Genomic DNA, 17,789 nt, shown 5'->3' with positions numbered 1-17,789 from the left:
GGCTTTTAAAAAATTAAGGTAGCATCTTTAAAACATTCTAGATTTCCAGAATACCAGACTCTGTTAAGTACACACAAACACCAAAGTATAAAACTGTATTCCAGAGCCAAGTGTAAATACTTCTGAATTATATGTACTACTGCTACTTTTTTTTTTTTTTTTTTTTACTGCTACTTTTAATCAGGATATTATACTGAAGACAGTTGTATTCTGTAAGGTTCTTCCCTCTAAAGGAGATACTTGAGTTAGATTATCCAGAGTGGTTTGTTAGTTCATTTTGAAATATTTTATAGAAAGAATGTTTTGATTTAGCTTCTGAGCAGTTTAGGTTCCAAATTAACATTTTTTGTTTCCTTGGAAAAAAGTTAGATTTTTTAATCTTGCACACTTGTCACCTTGATTTTGATAATGGTTTCCTTCTTTGAAATAGTAATTTTCATCCCTAAAAACCAGAAGGAAGGCAATAATTACTGAGTTTTTAGGGACCATTTTTCATTTTTTTTTTTTTTATTCTTTTTATTTTATGTATGTATGTATGTATGGCTTTGTTGGGTCTTCGTTTCTGTGCCAGGGCTTTCTCTAGTTGTGGCAAGCGGGGGCCACTCTTCATCGCGGTGCGCGGGCCTCTCACTATCGCGGCCTCTCGTTGCCAAGCACAGGCTCCAGACGCGCAGGCTCAGCAATTGTGGCTCACGGGCCGAGTTGCTCCGCGGCATGTGGGATCTTCCCAGACCAGGGCTCGAACCCGTGTGCCCTGCACCGGCAGGCAGATTCTCAACCACTGCGCCACCAGGGAAGCCCCATTTTTCATTTTTTTAAAATTTATTTTTAAGAATAATTGGGGGTTTTTTTTAGATGTTATATAGAAGATAGAGATGGAGAACAGTTATTCCACATATACATTAATGTTACAACTTTTGGCTTCTTTAATTCCTTTTGTTAAACTTTTGATGTTTGATTCAAAGATAATTTAAAACTGTCATATGACTGATATAAAATTTCTTAATTGTTACCTATTTCCCAAATTAGCCAACTATATTGGAGTGATTTCTGTTGATAAGAACACTTGGAATGAGGAACCAAATATAATGTAAAATTTAGTGCTATTTCCCCACATGGTGTTTCTGGCTGTCATTGACAATAGTATTTTGCAGTAGGATTGATGTCCATTGACCACTTATTAAACATATATATAGAAGATAATATAGCTAAGAAAGAAAACTACCCTATTTTTGGGAGGGAGAAGTAGAGTTTACAGAGTTCATTGGTTGTCTTATTAATAGTATACACATGAAATATACCAAGAAGTAACCTATTAAGAGGTATTTGGTCCAAATACTCAGGATTATTGGGTAGATAATGCTTCTTATAAATGTGACATGTTTTGGGACTTGGCTTTGTTTTTTGTTTATTTATTTTGATTTGGGGGTACAGGACTGGGGACATCAAAGCTGTATAGTTGAGGCTTCCCTGGTGGCGCAGTGGTTAAGAATCTGCCTGCCAACGCAGGGGACATGGGTTTGATCCCTGGTCCGGGAAGATCCCACATGCCACGGAGCAAGCCCGCGTGCAGCAACAAAGATCCAACACAGCCAAAAAAAAAAAAAAGCTGTATAGTTTTCGAAACTTTCAAATTACTGAAATAACCTATACGTCTGATAGTCAGCATTTCTTCTTTTCATGCCTTAATTTCATGCTTCACCCCCCACAGTATGGCTGTTACTGATTATCTTTTTCCTTAAGGAGTAATTAATTCTCCTGACAGTCTTTAATTTTAGGTTGAGATTCATTAAATGTGAGGATTATTGATTTGATCTACTGTTGTGAATACAGTATTTGTGCCCTCATAATCTCCTGTGAATGGATGAATTTTTCTTCTTGTCTCCAACAACAGTATTTCTTAATGTACAGCCCACAGTAGCATTAGACATTTTTGCTTAACCTCTTGTTAACCATTATTTTTTCCTAGATAGTGTTTGGATGTCTTTGTGGAAACAACACCTCAATAGCTTAGCTATAATTTTCTAAGTTAGATCTTTACCTGCCTTGTTCGTCTTCTTTTTTTTTTTAAACATCTTTATTGGAGTATAATTGCTTTACAATGGTGTGTTAGTTTCTGCTTATAACAAAGTGAATCAGCTATACAGATACATATATCCCCATATCTCCTCCCTCTTGCATCTCCCTCCCACCCTCCCTATCCCACCCCCCCATCCCACCCCTCTAGGTGGTCACAAAGCACGGAGCTGATCTCCCTGTGCTATGTGGCTGCTTCCCACTAGCTATCTGTTTTCCATTTGATAGTATATATAAGTCCATGCCACTCTCTCACTTCGTCCCAGCTTACCCTTCCCCCTCCCCGTGTCCTCAAGTCCATTCTCTACGTCTGTGTCTTTATTCCTGTCCTGCCCTTAGGTTCTTCATAACCTTTTTTTTTTCTTTTTTAGATTCCATATATATTAGCATACAGTATTTATTTTTCTCTTTCTGACTTACTTCACTCTGTATGACAATCTCTAGGTCCATCCACCTCACTACAAATAACTCAATTTTGTTTCTTTTTATGGCTGAGTAATATTCCATTGTATATATGTGCCACATCTTCTTTATCCATTCATCTGTTGATGGACACTTGTTGCTTCCATGACCTGGCTATTGTAAATAGAGCTGCAGTGAACATTGTGGTACATGACTCTTTTTGAATTATGGTTTTCTCAGGGTATATGCCCAGTAGTGGGATTGCTGGGTCATATGGTAGTTCCATTTTTAGTTTTTTAAGGAACCTCCATCCTGTTCTCCATAGTGGCTATATCAATTTACATGCCCACCAACAGTGCAAGAGGGTTCCCTTTTCTCCACACCCTCTCCAGCATTTGTTGTTTGTATATTTTTTTGATGATGGCCATTCTGACTGGTGTGACGTGATACCTCATTGTAGTTTTGATTTGCATTTCTCTAATGATTAGTGATGTTGAGCATCCTTTCATGTGTTTGTTGGCAATCTGTATATCTTCTTTGGAGAAATGTCTATTTAGGTCTTCTCCCCATTTTTGGATTGGGTTGTTTGTTTTTTTGATATTGAGCTGCATGAGCTGCTTGTAAATTTTGGAGGTTAATCCTTTGTCGGTTGCTTCATTTGCAAATATTTTCTCCCATTCTGAGGGTTGTCTTTTCGTCTTGTTTATGGTTTCCTTTGCTGTGCAAAAGCTTTTAAGTTTCATTAGGTCCCATTTGTTTATTTTTGTTTTTATTTCCATTTCTCTAGGAGGTGGGTCAAAAAGGATCTTGCTGTGATTTATGTCATAGAGTGTTCTGCCTAGGTTTTCCTCTAAGCGTTTTATAGTGTCTGCCCTTACATTTAGGTCTTTAATCCATTTTGAGTTTATTTTTTTGTATGGTGTTAGAGGGTGTTCTAATTTCATTATTTTACATATAGCTGTCCAGTTTTCCCAGCACCACTTATTGAAGAGGCTGTCTTTTCTCCACTGTATATTCTTGCCTCCTTTATCAAAAATAAGGTAACCATATGTGCGTGGGTTTACCTCTGGGCTTTCTATCCTGTTCCATTGATCTATATTTCTGTTTTTGTGCCAGTACCATACTGTCCTGATTGCTGTAGCTTTGTAGTATAGTCTGAAGTCAGGGAGCCTGATTCCTCCAGCTCCGTTTTTCTTTCTCAAGATTGCTTTTGCTATTTGGGGTCTTTTGTGTTTCCATACAAATTGTGAAATTTTTTGTTCTAGTTCTGTGAAAAATGCCATTGGTAGTTTGATAGGGATTGCATTGAATCTGTAGATTGCTTTGGGTAGTATAGTCATTTTCACAATGTTGGTTCTTCCAATCCAAGAACATGGTATATCTCTCCATCTGTTTGTATCATCTTTAATTTCTTTCATCAGTGTCTTATAGTTTTCTGCATATAGGTCTTTTGTCTCCTTAGGTAGGTTTATTCCTCGGTATTTTATTCTTTTTGTTGCAGTGGTAAATGGGAGTGTTTCCTTAATTTCTCTTTCAGATTTTTCATCATTAGTGTATAGGAATGCAAGAGATTTCTGTGCATTAATTTTGTATCCTGCTACTTTACCACATTCATTGATTAGCTCTAGTAGTTTTCTGGTAGCATCTTTAGGATTCTCTATGTATAGTATCATGTCATCTGCAAACAGTGACAGCTTTACTTCTTCTTTTCCGATTTGGATTCCTTTTATTTCTTTTTCTTCTCTGATTGCTGTGGCTAAAACTTCCAAAACTATGTTGAATAATAGTGGTGAGAGTGGACAACCTTGTCTTGTTCCTGATCTTAGAGGAAATGGTTTCAGTTTTTCACCACTGGGAATGATGTTGGCTGTGGGTTTGTCATATATGGCCTTTATTATGTTGAGGTAAGTTCCCTCTATGCCTACTTTCTGGAGGGTTTTTATCATAAATGGGTGTTGAATTTTGTCAAAAGCTTTTTCTGCATCTATTGAGATGATCATATGGTTTTTCTCCTTCAGTTTGTTAATATGGTTTATCACATTGATTGATTTGCATATACTGAAGAATCCCTGCATTCCTGGGATAAACCCCACTTGATCATGGTGTATGATTCTTTTAATGTGTTGTTGGATTCTGTTTGCTATTATTTTGTTGAGGATTTTTGCATCGATGTTCATCAGTGATATTGGCCTGTAGTTTTCTTTCTTTGTGACATCTTTGTCTGGTTTTGGTATCAGGGTGATGGTGGCCTCGTAGAATGAGTTTGGGAGTGTTCCTCCCTCTGCTGTATTTTGGAAGAGTTTGAGAAGGATAGATGTTAGCTCTTCTCTAAATGTTTGATAGAATTCGCCTGTGAAGCCATCTGGTCCTGGGCTTTTGTTTGTTGGAAGATTTTTAATCACAGTTTCAATTTCACTGCTTACGATTGGTCTGTTTATATTTTCTATTTCTTCCTGGTTCAGTCTCAGAAGGTTGTGCTTTTCTAACAATTTGTCCATTTCTTCCAGGGTGTCCATTTTATTGGCATATAGTTGCTTGTAGTAATCTCTCATGATCCTTTGTATTTCTGCAGTGTCAGTTGTTACTTCTTTTTCATTTCTTATTCTATTGATTTGAGTCTTCTGCCTTTTTTTCTTGATGAGTCTGGCTAATGGTTTATCGATTTTGTTTATCTTCTGAAAGAACCAGCTTTTAGTTTTATTGATCTTTGCTATCATTTCCTTCATTTCTTTTTCATTTATTTCTGATCTGATCTTTATGATTTCTTTCCTTCTGCTAACTTTGGGGTTTTTTTGTTCTTCTTTCTCTAATTGCTTTAGGTGTAAGGTTAGGTTGTTTATTTGAGATGTTTCTTGTTTCTTGAAGTGGGATTGTATTGCTATACACTTCCCTCTTAGAACTGCTTTTGCTGCATCCCATAGGTTTTGGGTCATCATGTTTTCATTGTCATTTGTTTCTAGGTATTTTTTGATTTCCCATTTGATTTCTTCAGTGATCTCTTGGTTATTAAGTAGTGTATTGTTCAGCCTCCGTGTGTTTGTATTTTTTACAGATTTTCCCCTGTAATGATATCTAGTCTCATAGCACTGTGGTCGGAAAAGATACGTGATATGATTTCAATTTTCTTAAATTTACTAAGGCTTGATTTGTGACCCAAGATATGATCTTTCCTGGAGAATGTTCCATGAGCACTTGAGAAGAAAGTGTATTCTGTTGTTTTTGGATGGAATGTCCTATAAATATCAATTAAGTCCATCTTGTTTAATGTATCATTTAAAGCTTGTGTTTCCTTATTTCATTTTGGATGATCTGTCTGTTGGTGAAAATGGGGTGGTAAAGTCCCCTACTATGATTGTGTTACTGTCGATTTCCCCTTTTATGGCTGTTAGCATTTGCCTTATGTATTGAGGTGATCCTATGTTGGGTGCATAAATATTTACAATTGTTATACCTTCTTCTTGTATTGATCCCTTTATCCTTATGTAGTGTCCTTCTTTGTCTCTTGTAATAGTCTTTATTTTAAAGTCTGTTTTGTCTGATGTGAGAATAGCTACTCCAGCTTTCTTTTGATTTCCATTTGCATGGAATATCTTTTTCCATCCCCTCACTTTCAGTGTGTATGTGTCCCTAGGTGTGAAGTGGGTCTCTTGTAGACAGCATATATACGGGTCTTGTTTTTGTATCTATTCAGCCAGTCTGTGTCTTTTGGTGGGAGCATTTAATCCATTTACATTTAAGGTAATTATCGATATGTATGTTCCTATTACCATTTTCTTAATTGTTTTTGGTTTGTTATTGTAGGTCTTTTCCTCCTCTTGTGTTTCCTGCCTAGAGAAGTTCCTTTAGCATTTGTTGTAAAGCTGTTTGGTGGTGCTGAATTCTCTTAACTTTTGCTTGTCTGTAAAGGTTTTAATTTCTCCATCAAATCTGAATGAGATCCTTGCTGGGTAGAGTAATCTTGATTGTAGGTTTTTCCCTTTCATCACTTTAAATATGTCTTGCCACTCCCTTCTGGCTTGCAGAGTTTCTGCTGAAAGATCAGCTGTTAACTTTATGGGAATTCCCTTGTATGTTATTTGTTGTTTTTCCCTTGCTGCTTTTAATATTTTTTCTTTGTATTTAATTTTTGACAGTTTGATTAATATGTGTCTTGGCATGTTTCTCCTTGGATTTATCCTTTATGGGGCTCTCTGTGCTTCCTGGACTTGATTGACTATTTCCTTTCCCATATTAGGGAAGTTTTCAACTATAATCTTGTCAAATATTTTCTCAGTCCGTTTCTTTTTCTCTCCTTCTTCTGGGACCCCTATAATTTGAATGTTGGTGCGTTTAATGTTGTCCCAGAGGTCTCTAAGACTGTCCTCAATTCTTTTCATTCTTTTTTCTTTATTCTGCTCTGCAGTAGTTATTTCCACTATTTTATCTTCCAGGTCACTTATCTGTTCTTCTACCTTAGTTATTCTGCTATTGATTCATTGTAGAGAATTTTTAATTTCATTTATTGTGTTGTTTCATCATTGTTTGTTTGCTCTTTAGTTCTTCTAGGTCTTTGTGAAACGATTCTTGTATTTTCTCCATTGTATTTCCAAGATTTTGGATCATCTTTATTATCATTACTCTGAATTCTTTTTCAGGTAGACTGCCTGTTTCCTCTTCATTTGTTTGGTCTGGTGCGTTTTTACCTTGCTCCTTCATCTGCTGTGTGTTTCTCTGTCTTCTCATTTTGCTTAACTTACTGTGTTTGGGGTCTCCTTTTTGCAGGCTGCAGGTTCATAGTTCCCATTGTTTTTGGTGTCTGCCCCTAGTGGCTAAGGTTGGTTCAGTGGGTTGTGTAGGCTTCCTGGTGGATGGGACTGGTGCCTGTATTCTGGTGGATGAGGCTGGATCTTGTCTTTCTGGTTGGCAGGACCACATCCGGTGGTGTGTTTTGGGGTGTCTGTGACCTTATTATGATTTTAGGCAGCCTCTCTGCTAATGGGTGGGGTTGTGTTCCTGTCTTGCTAGTTGTTTGGCATAAGGTGTCCAGTACTGTAGATTGCTGGTTGTTGAGTGGAGCTGTGTCTTAGCGTTGAGATGGAGATCTCTGGGAGAGCTCTCGCCGTTTGATATTATGTGGAGCTGGGAGGTCTCTGGTGGACCAATGTCCTGAACTCGGCTCTCCCACCTCAGAGACACAGGCCTGACATCTGGCTGGAGCACCAAGACCCTGTCAGCCGCATGGCCAGGTACGTGGGGAGTTTCTTGCCTTTTGGGATGTCTGAGGTTTTCTGCCATCATTCAGTAGGTGTTCTGTAGGAGTTGTTCCACATGTAGATGTATTTCTGATGTATTTGTGGGGAGGAAGGTGATCTCCACGTCTCACTCCTCCGCCATATTGAAGGTCTCTGCCGTGTTCTTTTTATTCTCCAAATCTTACTAATGCCTTTCCTTTAATGTTGCTTCCATTATCAGTGTTTCCAACTTCTTGTTTTATGTGCTTTAAAATGATTGAATATAGATATCTGGTGCCTATCTTGTTACTTATATAATTACTTCAGTGGTATTGAATTTTGAAACTCTTTAAATTGTGTCTTGATATGTTCAGAAGCTGATGGTTAAGTATATATTTGTAAGATCATCTTAGATAGAGAGCGCCAAATCCTAACCACTAGACTACCAGGGACAGATCATCTTAGAAATAAAAGTAAAATATATGTGAATGTTTCTAAGGACATCTTATAAAAATGTACTTAACCATCAGCTTATACAAATATCAATTTAATACCCAATTTTAAGAATTATACTTATTATATAAGTTATATATATACTATGTATATATATTACTATATAGTATATGCAGTAAAATATTTTACTTGCAATATGTAGTAAAGCATTTCTAATGTTTCTGCCAGAAAAGGCGAATTCCTTGCTTTCTTTTCTCTCTTCATTGTAGTCTACTTAGTTTCTCTCACTGCTTGCCAGCACTGAATTATGAGAATTGATGGATGGTGCCATTGATGAGATCATGTGTTGGTTATTAAACCTTAGAGTCCTCTTCATGTTCCCTGCTGTAGTCCTAAAAGAAGGCATGTGATTGTGTTTTTCACTCCATAGCCTCTTTTGCTTTCTTGTTAGTGTATTTTCCTTTACTCTGGTTCTTTAGTTTTAAAATTTATTGTATATTATCAATAATGCTAATTTTAATTAGAGTATCCTCCAATATTTTAAAGTTTTTTTGTGGATGAAGAAAACATTCTAAATGCCTTGTGCTTTATAAGGTATATTGTTTCACTCATTAGTAAACTGATTTTTGGAATGTTAAGCTCAAAAGAATGACTAAATCCTAAGGCTGTTTCAGCTTTTGAGCAAATTGAAAGTTTTTTTAAAAAAGGAAGTGAGATCAGTCTGCAAGTAAGGCAAAGCTTTACAGAGGTTCTTCAGGCGAGAAAGGAGTTTGAGGCATAATCATTATCCCTAGTTTTGTATTCACTTGCACTTTTCCCAGAAGTCCTTTGCTTTTCTTTGTTAGGTGTGGAGGGTGCAGCTTTCCAGAGTAGACTTCCTCATGACCGGATGACTTCTCAAGAAGCAGCCTGTTTTCCAGATATCATCAGTGGACCACAGCAGACCCAGAAGGTTTTTCTGTTCATTAGAAACCGCACAGTAAGTTTCCAATCAGCTTTTTTCCACCTGAATTGTAAAAGGTACATATTACTTTTATATAGAATATGGGGGGAAAAATAGAAAGAGAGGAAAGAATTTTTAAGTTATCTGTAATACTATTATTCCGAGATAACCACTGTTAAAAATTAGGTTTTTTTTCCTCCAGGTATTTTTTTAAATGTATATTTAATTTTTGTTTTTACAAAATTGCGATCCTACTTCCATGCATTCTTTGGATCCTTTTCATTCCTCATAACCTCATAAACACACAATAAGAATCTTTATAAACTTTTTTTAAAAAATATACATTAAAAATAATCACTTTGTCTTTCCTTCCCAGGTTAAGAGAAACCCTTATTCTGTTCTACTCATCTGGTTCATCTTCCTCCTCTGGCTAAATGATTGATTTTAATGTTGGCAAAATATTTTTTTGTCTGACAGTTGGGTCATACTTTAACTGTTGGGCATTGAAATGTCCATTTTTGCTTATTATAATGAAGCTCTGAACAGCTTTATACATTCTTGACTCTTATCTCTGGTTATTTCCTTAGGATAGAGTTCTAGAAGGAAAACTACCTGGTCAAAAAGTATGAACGCTTTTAAAGATTTGATACATGTTGTCAGATTGCTTCCCAGAGAGGCTGACCCAGTTGACACCCTCATTACCCTGCCCTGTTTTTGTGATTAATATGATGATAATCTGTGCTGCTGTAGTAGACCAAAATCATTTCATTTATTTTCCATTTCTTTGATTACTTAGACTGATTGCTTTTTCACATTTATTAGTCATTTGTATTTCTTCTGTGAATTTTTCTTTAATGTCCTTTATTCATCAGAAATTCTTTATATACTGTTCAGAACATATTCATTGTACTCGGGAGTGATACAAAGTAGAAGAAATTCATGTTGTAATTTCAGTTATTTTGGATATAGCTCAGAGATGTCTTTTTAGCCACCACTAACGTCTTTATTTTGACCATTACATTGCAAAACTACTGCTAAATTTGGATTGTTAAATGCCATTCATCTAGAGTGATTGGTAGGTTTTTGTAGTACAGAATAAAAGTTCTTTTTTGTGAAGGAAAATAGGGTGATTTTTTTAAAGTGAATGGAAAATTCTTAATGTGCATTTCTGAGGCTGATTTATAATTGAATCAGCTTCTGTGTGTAGCATGTCAACATTTGTTCTAAGTGGATTTCAGACAAAATTGTCATTTTTTTGTTTCATCCTGAGGGGAGTTTTTACTTTTTACTTGAATTTGAGTGATGGATTTATAGAGATCTCTATTTTCTCTGATTCATTACCTGTGACCAGAAATCCAGATTTGGGGAAGGACTAGCCCAGGTTAGAGTTGTGGTCTCTGGCTATAAAACAGAACTTAAGTCATTCTTTCCTGTAAGAATTGTGTCAGTTCTCTTGTGTTAAACTGCATCTTTTGCTTCCAGATTTTAAAACCACAACTTTAGGATTATTCAACTAGAACCTATGACCTGACCTTTATATTATAAGATGGAAGGAGGAAGAAGGCTTGTGTTGAGGGGTGGTGGACTTGGGCCCACTGTGTGCTTGAGGAATTCCATTTTCCTTTGACAGTGGCCACAGAGAAAAGCAGAGGGTCCATATGGATTTGGTCATATCTCTTTGTAATTGAATTTATTTACACTTTAATTCCTTCTTTGAAACTTGTTTATGGAGCAGTCTTTATTAACTTTTAGCTAAGACGTAAATATGATGGTATTCAGCTGGTCTTGCATTTTGCAGATATATATTCAGTTTGAAAAGAATTCATGTTAGAGCCCGTTGATTGTACCATAATATTTTTTATTCCTCATCTTACTGCTTTTTCAGCAGTATTCAAAATAATTGACTTCTCCTTTCCTAAATACACAGCTCCCTTAGCTTAACACATTATTCTAGTTTTTCTCCTGCCTCCCTCGTTGTCTTCTCTGAATGCTTTATAGCCTTATCCTTAACAACAGGCCACTATGTGAACTGGTTAGAGTTCCTTAAGGTCCTCTCCTCTCTCCCCTGTTCTTTCCCACTAGGAGCCCTCTTCTACACACTTGGCCTCAGTTATCACCCATAAGCAAGTGGCTCTAAACCTTAACTCTCCTCTGAACCCCAGCTATGTGTCTAGATGCCAGTCTTTCACCTCCTCTTGTTGTCTTGAAACTTAACTCATTATCTCTTATTTCAGTGTCCCTCATTCAGTGAATGGCATACCAACTCATTTAGTTGTGCAAGCCCAAAACTGAGGAGTTATCCTTTGCACACACACCTCCCCACATATCTGATTGATCATTTGATTTTGTATCTACTCAGGATCTCTGGAGTTATCTAACCCAGGTTTAAATTCTTGTTGCTCCACAGCTGTATGATCTTGGCAAGTTACTAGGCAGGCTAAATATCTCCTAGCTTCTTTAATAATTCACTCATTTGACATAGTTTTGTGTTTCATTAGTTTCTTTGTCAGGAATATAACCCTTACTGTTTCACTGAAAGGAAAACCTATATTTGAGGCCTTAAAGTTAAAAAGATATTTTAAAGTGATCAAATGGTATATGTCTATTTGATTGTAATACAGTTTCTATCATTTAAATACAGTTGCAGTTGTGGTTGGATAATCCAAAGATTCAGCTGACCTTTGAGGCTACTCTCCAACAATTAGAAGCGCCTTACAACAGTAAGTAGTGTGTTCAGTAGGACTGGTTTTGAACTGGATTTGAAAATGGATACTTCCTCCCAGAAGCTCATGGTTGCTTGATAATGAATTTTCATCTTCTTGTGCTATGCAGAAATGAGCCTTGCAGCAAAACTATTTTGTGTGTTTGTAATTGTTTTTCTAACTTTTTAATTGTGTTGACAGGTGAGTGAGTTCACAGATTGCTAATAATTTCTCCAGACCTATGTTCCAGCTTTAATCCACAGAGTACTTTGGTGGCATTCAGTTGGCTGTCTGTATGGCTTTCTCATTTCCCACTTGCCACCAGCAGTCTTGTAAAGTTTTTGCCAAAGTAAATGAGCATAATACTACTTTTAAAAGGGTTGGTTTTGTCCTTCATCTCATCTGTAATGGGATGTCATTTTTAAAAATTGGAAATTATGTGATATGCATTTTGGACTACCACACAGATTAATAGTTCTAAGAATCACTTTTCTAAAGGAGTCACATGACTTGAAGCTTATAGAAAAGATGAATAGAATGACTTCATGATGGAGAAGTAGAAGAAGAGTTAAAAGAGTTTTCCATTTAAAGTGCTAAAAAGATAAACATGTTTTTAAATTCATTTTTCTGTAGGTGATACTGTGCTTGTCCACCGAGTTCACAGTTATTTAGAGCGTCATGGTCTTATCAACTTCGGCATCTATAAGAGGATAAAGCCCCTCCCAAGTAAGGACCTGGCCAATGAATTTTATGGTTTTAAATTAGGTTCCAGGAGGCTTTTTAGCATTTTATTTTGATTTCTAAATCCATATTTAGAGTCAAAATATTCCCAAGTTTATCTTCTTATAAGTCAAATTTAAAGTAAAATCTCTTTGTAAATGTGAATTTCCTATAATTTCTGGTTTGATAAATACTTGGTAAAAGATACTGAATTTCCAATTTAAGAAAAAACAATTAAAAATAAAATTTATTAAAAATGAAAAAAATCAGTTATAAAGTAGGAAGTTTGTTTTCTCTCATTAACCAGTTCTTTAATGCAATGCTAAAGGTTGCATTTTTATTTTTTAAATGCTTTTTACCCCTTTCATGGTGTCTGGATAATGTCTGCCAGGAATCAGAAGATAGGGATATTTTGAGAATTAATGCATCTATCTATCTATTTATTTATAATACATTTATATTTATGCTTTAATAATTTTTCAAAAAAGGAAACTAAAGACTGCAGAAGTAGAGCTTAAAGAAAATAGCTTTAAGGATCGATTGGTTGACTGCTCAGATTGTCCTAAGTATAATTGTGAGGTAAATGTGGGAGATTATTCATAATAAATTAACCGAGGGTCACAGATGCTGAAGCACATGGCTGAGGTAATGAGAAAGTAAATCTTAAGATAAAGGATTTCATTTATGAATTTTCAACATTGAATTAAAGTTTATAAGTTTCAGATATTTGCTAATTTGTATTCATATAGTTTTCATATTTTGAAAATAACTCTGAATTGTTTACTTTGTGAGACGTCATAACATGTTAAGAACCTAGAAATTTTCTTGATAAAAAAATGACAAATAAAAGCTCTTAAACCTACAACAAAGTATTTTAATTTTTGTTCATTTTTTAATTTTAGCTAAAAAGACGGGAAAGGTAATCATTATAGGCTCTGGGGTCTCGGGCTTGGCAGCAGCTCGTCAGTTACAAAGTTTTGGAATGGATGTCACACTTCTGGAAGCCAGGGTAAGAATTTTATTTTGGGTTTAGAAGCCCAGCCTAATGGAAATATGGTAAGGAAATTATCTGTTGCAAATTAAGGAATCATACAAATTGAACTAAACCAAACTGATTTAAATAATACTCAAGGTATTTTGATAGTGTTAACTACATTGGATAAAACATTTTTGACAGTAAAACTTTGAAAAGTGCTCAGTGAGTATTTAGAGTTTATAAATAATCCATATAGCCCTTTTATGTATATTTTCAGGTCATTGTTTCTTGCAGCTAACTTTCAATTAGGGGGCTTTCTCAGACATACCCTTTACAGGGTGCAGTTATTTTTAGTGGTGGGACAGAGTGAATTGTATTCTGTTTGATTGTAAACAGAAAGGAGTTGCTTCTCAGACAGCAGCCATCTTTTACAGCCTGGTGAAGCCAAGATACTGGCTCCTTATCATTAGTCCTAGAGAGAGAAATGGAAACTGAAAGAGGATGGGGATGATGGCACAGAGTGGAAAAAAAGAACATCCTATTAGGATGTTACTATTCAAATCATTTTCATGAGTAATTTTTGAGATTTAATTATCTTTCAGTGGCTTAAAGACCTCCCTTGACTCCTACCATTTAAAAAAAACAAAAACCAAACAACAACAAAACACTTCTCACATAACCTAAACAATCTAAAATTTTATAAAAGCTTTCAAAATGTTTTGTGCAGGGCAATCTAAATTGCTTTTTACAAATTCCTAATTTTTTAAAATGTTCTTTTCAAATAGAGTATGGGGAGATCAAAATTAAATAATTCCTGATACAGTCTTACTTTAATATTTTATTAATTAATTCAGAAAACATTTGTGTGCCCTCTGTCTCCTATGTACAAAGAATACAGCAAGGAATAAAGGGATCATTATGATTCCTACCCATGTGTGCAGGTTTTTGTTTTGTTTTGCTTTTTTTCATTTGTTTGGAGTTTACAGAGTACTCTCATGTAATCCATGACTGAAGTATCACTGCAGCTCAGTAAGATTTCCCCATACTTGAAAATCTGCAGTCAGCAAAGATAACACTTGGGCCTGTATAGAAATGAGAGGTATTGTCAACAGTTCATGCTCAGTAGACACTCTGCCCTTGGGCATGGGGCTGCACTGGAGAGGCATTTGTCAGAGAAGTCATCTATCAAATCATTCACAGCTGACTTTGACACTGTGGGGCAAGAGTCAGAACATGATGGTAGAAAAATGGCCTTTAGTGTTGAAATTTGTGAACAGATATTTTCTATGTGAGTGGCCCTTGCTCAGCCTGTACAACTGGTGTTAGAGACATTGGAGTAGGTGGCTAATAGTAGCAGTAACTAAGTATGTCTTCTGGGTGTCAAAATTGTTTCCTACCTCACATCACTTAATTCTGTTCCTTTTATATGTCATTCATTACCTACCACTCTCTCAAATAGTTAAACTTCATTTGCTCTTTGTGCTCACATCGTACTCCATGTAAACTCTAACTACACCTTTCTTTTTAAGTTATCAAGGAGCCCTGAGATGGTACCTTGCCAGGTTATTATGGTTAAACTAGAATTTATGATTTTAGCCATTTAATTTCTGAAAAACAGGATCGTGTGGGTGGACGAGTTGCTACATTTCGCAAAGGAAACTATGTAGCTGATCTTGGAGCCATGGTAGTAACAGGTCTTGGTAAGTAGTTCTTAGTTTTGTGCTGTAATACAAGGTCTGAGACTCATAAAATTGTTTAATCTTACATATATATATATATATATGTATGTATTTTTTTTTTGGCTGCGTTGGGTCTTTGTTGCTGCGCGCGGGCTTTCTCTAGTTGCTGCGAGCGGGGGCTACTCTTTGCTGCGGTGCGCGGGCTTCTCATTGCAGTGGCATCTCTTGCTGTGGAGCACGGGCTCTAGGTGCACCGGCTTCGGTAGTTGTGGCACACGGGCTCCGTAGTTGTGGCTCACGGGCTCTAGAGCGCAGGTTCAGTAGTGTGGCACACGGGCTTAGTTGCTTCGCGGCATGTGGGATCTTCCCGGACCAGGGATCAAACCCTTGTTGCTTGCATTGGCCGGCAGATTCTTAACTGCTGCGCCACCAGGGAAGTCCCTGTTTAATCTTATATTTTAAAGCCATAGATACAATTTTAAAATATATTGGTTAGGATACTGTTCTCAGTATTAGTGAGAGGTAAATTGACAAATAGTCTTCCTGAAAAGATACATCAATATGAGCATAATTTAAAATGTACATAGATTTTGACCTAGTGGATCCAGTTCTAGGAAATTATCCTAAGAAAATAGACAACTGGACAGTGACGTAGCAGAATGTTAGAAACTACAGATTAGAAGATTAAATTATTATACAATGAGACCTATACAGCCACTAAAAATTATGTAGCTCCATATTAACATGAAATTATGTCCACATTTGTTGCTAAGTTGAAAAAAGATCACAAAACAGTGCATGTGTTATGATCCTTTTGTATGTATATGTCTGTAATTTTATGCACATAAAATCTAGAAGGGTCTGTAATGTTAACTAATTTTTGGTAATAGGTAATGTTTCGCTTTCTTCTTTATGCTTAACTTAAATATTTATTTTACTTTGGGCATTTTGTTGATATATAATTCATGTACCCTAAGCTTTGATATTTTAAATTTTGAGTAAAAATATTTTTGCATTGAGGTTTTTGTTCTCTCTTCATAGGTATGTTGAATTTAATTGTTGGAGTTTTTTCTAGGAGGGAATCCCATGGCTGTGGTTAGCAAGCAAGTAAATATGGAACTGGCCAAGATCAAGCAAAAATGCCCACTTTATGAAGCTAATGGACAAGCTGTAAGTTGACAACAAACTACTTTTCACAGTTTCTTTGGTTCAGTCGAAAACAATTTTGGGGAAACATGTGAATGAATATACACACATATAAATATGAACTGAGAGTAGAAATGATGCAACATTATTGTGATTGTTTCTTAACTCTGAGCTATATAGGAAGGGGTTATACATGCCTGTTGAGGCATTTATCTTTAAATACTTAATGAAGATTAGGCTAGCTAGGCTGTTACGTTTTTTAGTTTTTGATGGGCTAATAGCGAAGTGGTGGTACTAACCTGATGCTTAGGTAGGTTAAAGTATTTGTTGATCAGAGGCATAGGAGCTTCCTATGGTTGGTATGGTAGTAGCATGGAAGTGATATTCAGTGTGGGAGAGTGAGAGTGTTTTAACAGCTGTATGATAGGTTATGTAAGTCAGTCCTAATTTTTAGGGGTCTGTGAAACTCAAAAGTTTGTATTCAGCAGAATTTTTGCCAACTCCCCTGTTAGGAGTGAGGGAGTCTACAATTCTCAGGCTATAAACACACTATCATCTTTATATTTGAAGGAAGGGAAAGTTTGCTATGTATATGGCAGTTTAGCCTACTGTTATTAAAAGTGGTAAGATTCCAACTCTAGAATTTTGTGTGATAGGTCCCATGGGACATCCTCACCTTTTCCTGTCTACCTTTAGGATTTATGCAGTTCGTATCAGAGAAGTACAAACTTTTAGGAAATGTTTTGGTTCCCATCCCCACCATTCTGGATCCATATTTCCTCCCAGGGCTTTTTTGGGGGTGAGGGGAAAGGGCGGGCAGCCTTCTGGCAAAATAAACAAAGTAGAAAGGAAAAGGATGAAGTAGAGGTTAATTCAACAATTCTGTAAACTTCTGTTTACCCTGCAAAGACCTGTAAAAGATAAAGAGATAAGACAGTCCCTGCCATGTAAGACCCCACAGTCTGGTGGTACTTGTACACAAATAATTATCTTTTCCCACCTTTTTATTATAGAAATTTTCAAACATATACAAAAGTAGAAGGAGTACTATAATGGACTCACATTTTTCCAGTCTTGTTGAGAGCAGGGGAAGTGACATGACCAGATAGGTGTTTTAGGTAGATAGACAGTAATTTAGAGAATTGCACTGAGGAAGCAGGGTCTCTGAAGTAGATATTACATTAGTCCTCAAGAAGTAATGGAATCCAAACCAAAGATTATCACTGATCTTTGAGACACTATCTTTTTCTTTAGACTTTCCTGAATGTAGAGCAGGTTCATTTAGTCTTTCTAACAGTAAAAAGTGAGGGTTTTTTTCCTAGTAGAGATATCCAAAGAAATTGTCTGCTTTCTTGGTATTAGATAAGCTGTAAAACATTTTTTAAAACACTTGTTTCTAAATAACATACCAATATTCGCTCAAGTGTGGCCTACAGCCAGCTGCCAATCCATGAACTAACTGTTGGTTACTAGTATGGGATG

General features: G+C 36.1%; 1 protein-coding gene across 4 annotated transcripts in view; it reads left to right on the top strand.

The window, feature by feature from the left end:
* Positions 1-17,789, top strand: part of KDM1A (lysine demethylase 1A) — a 63,193-nt gene that overhangs the window by 24,190 nt on the left and 21,214 nt on the right. For all 4 annotated transcript variants that reach the window (XR_014238569.1, XM_082372693.1, XM_082372691.1 and 1 more), the window contains 6 exons: positions 8,987-9,120; positions 11,726-11,804; positions 12,420-12,512; positions 13,409-13,515; positions 15,101-15,182; positions 16,237-16,331. Coding sequence is in view for 3 of the 4 variants with exons in the window: in XM_082372693.1 (XP_082228819.1) it covers positions 8,987-9,120; positions 11,726-11,804; positions 12,420-12,512; positions 13,409-13,515; positions 15,101-15,182; positions 16,237-16,331 (590 nt within the window). In the remaining variant the exon portion in view is untranslated. The remainder of the gene's footprint in view (positions 1-8,986; positions 9,121-11,725; positions 11,805-12,419; positions 12,513-13,408; positions 13,516-15,100; positions 15,183-16,236; positions 16,332-17,789) is intronic.

The sequence above is a fragment of the Balaenoptera borealis genome (genome assembly GCF_965194805.1).
Source record: "Balaenoptera borealis genome assembly, chromosome: 1".
Lineage (NCBI taxonomy): Eukaryota > Metazoa > Chordata > Mammalia > Artiodactyla > Balaenopteridae > Balaenoptera > Balaenoptera borealis.
This window is presented reverse-complemented; position numbering and strand designations above follow the sequence as displayed.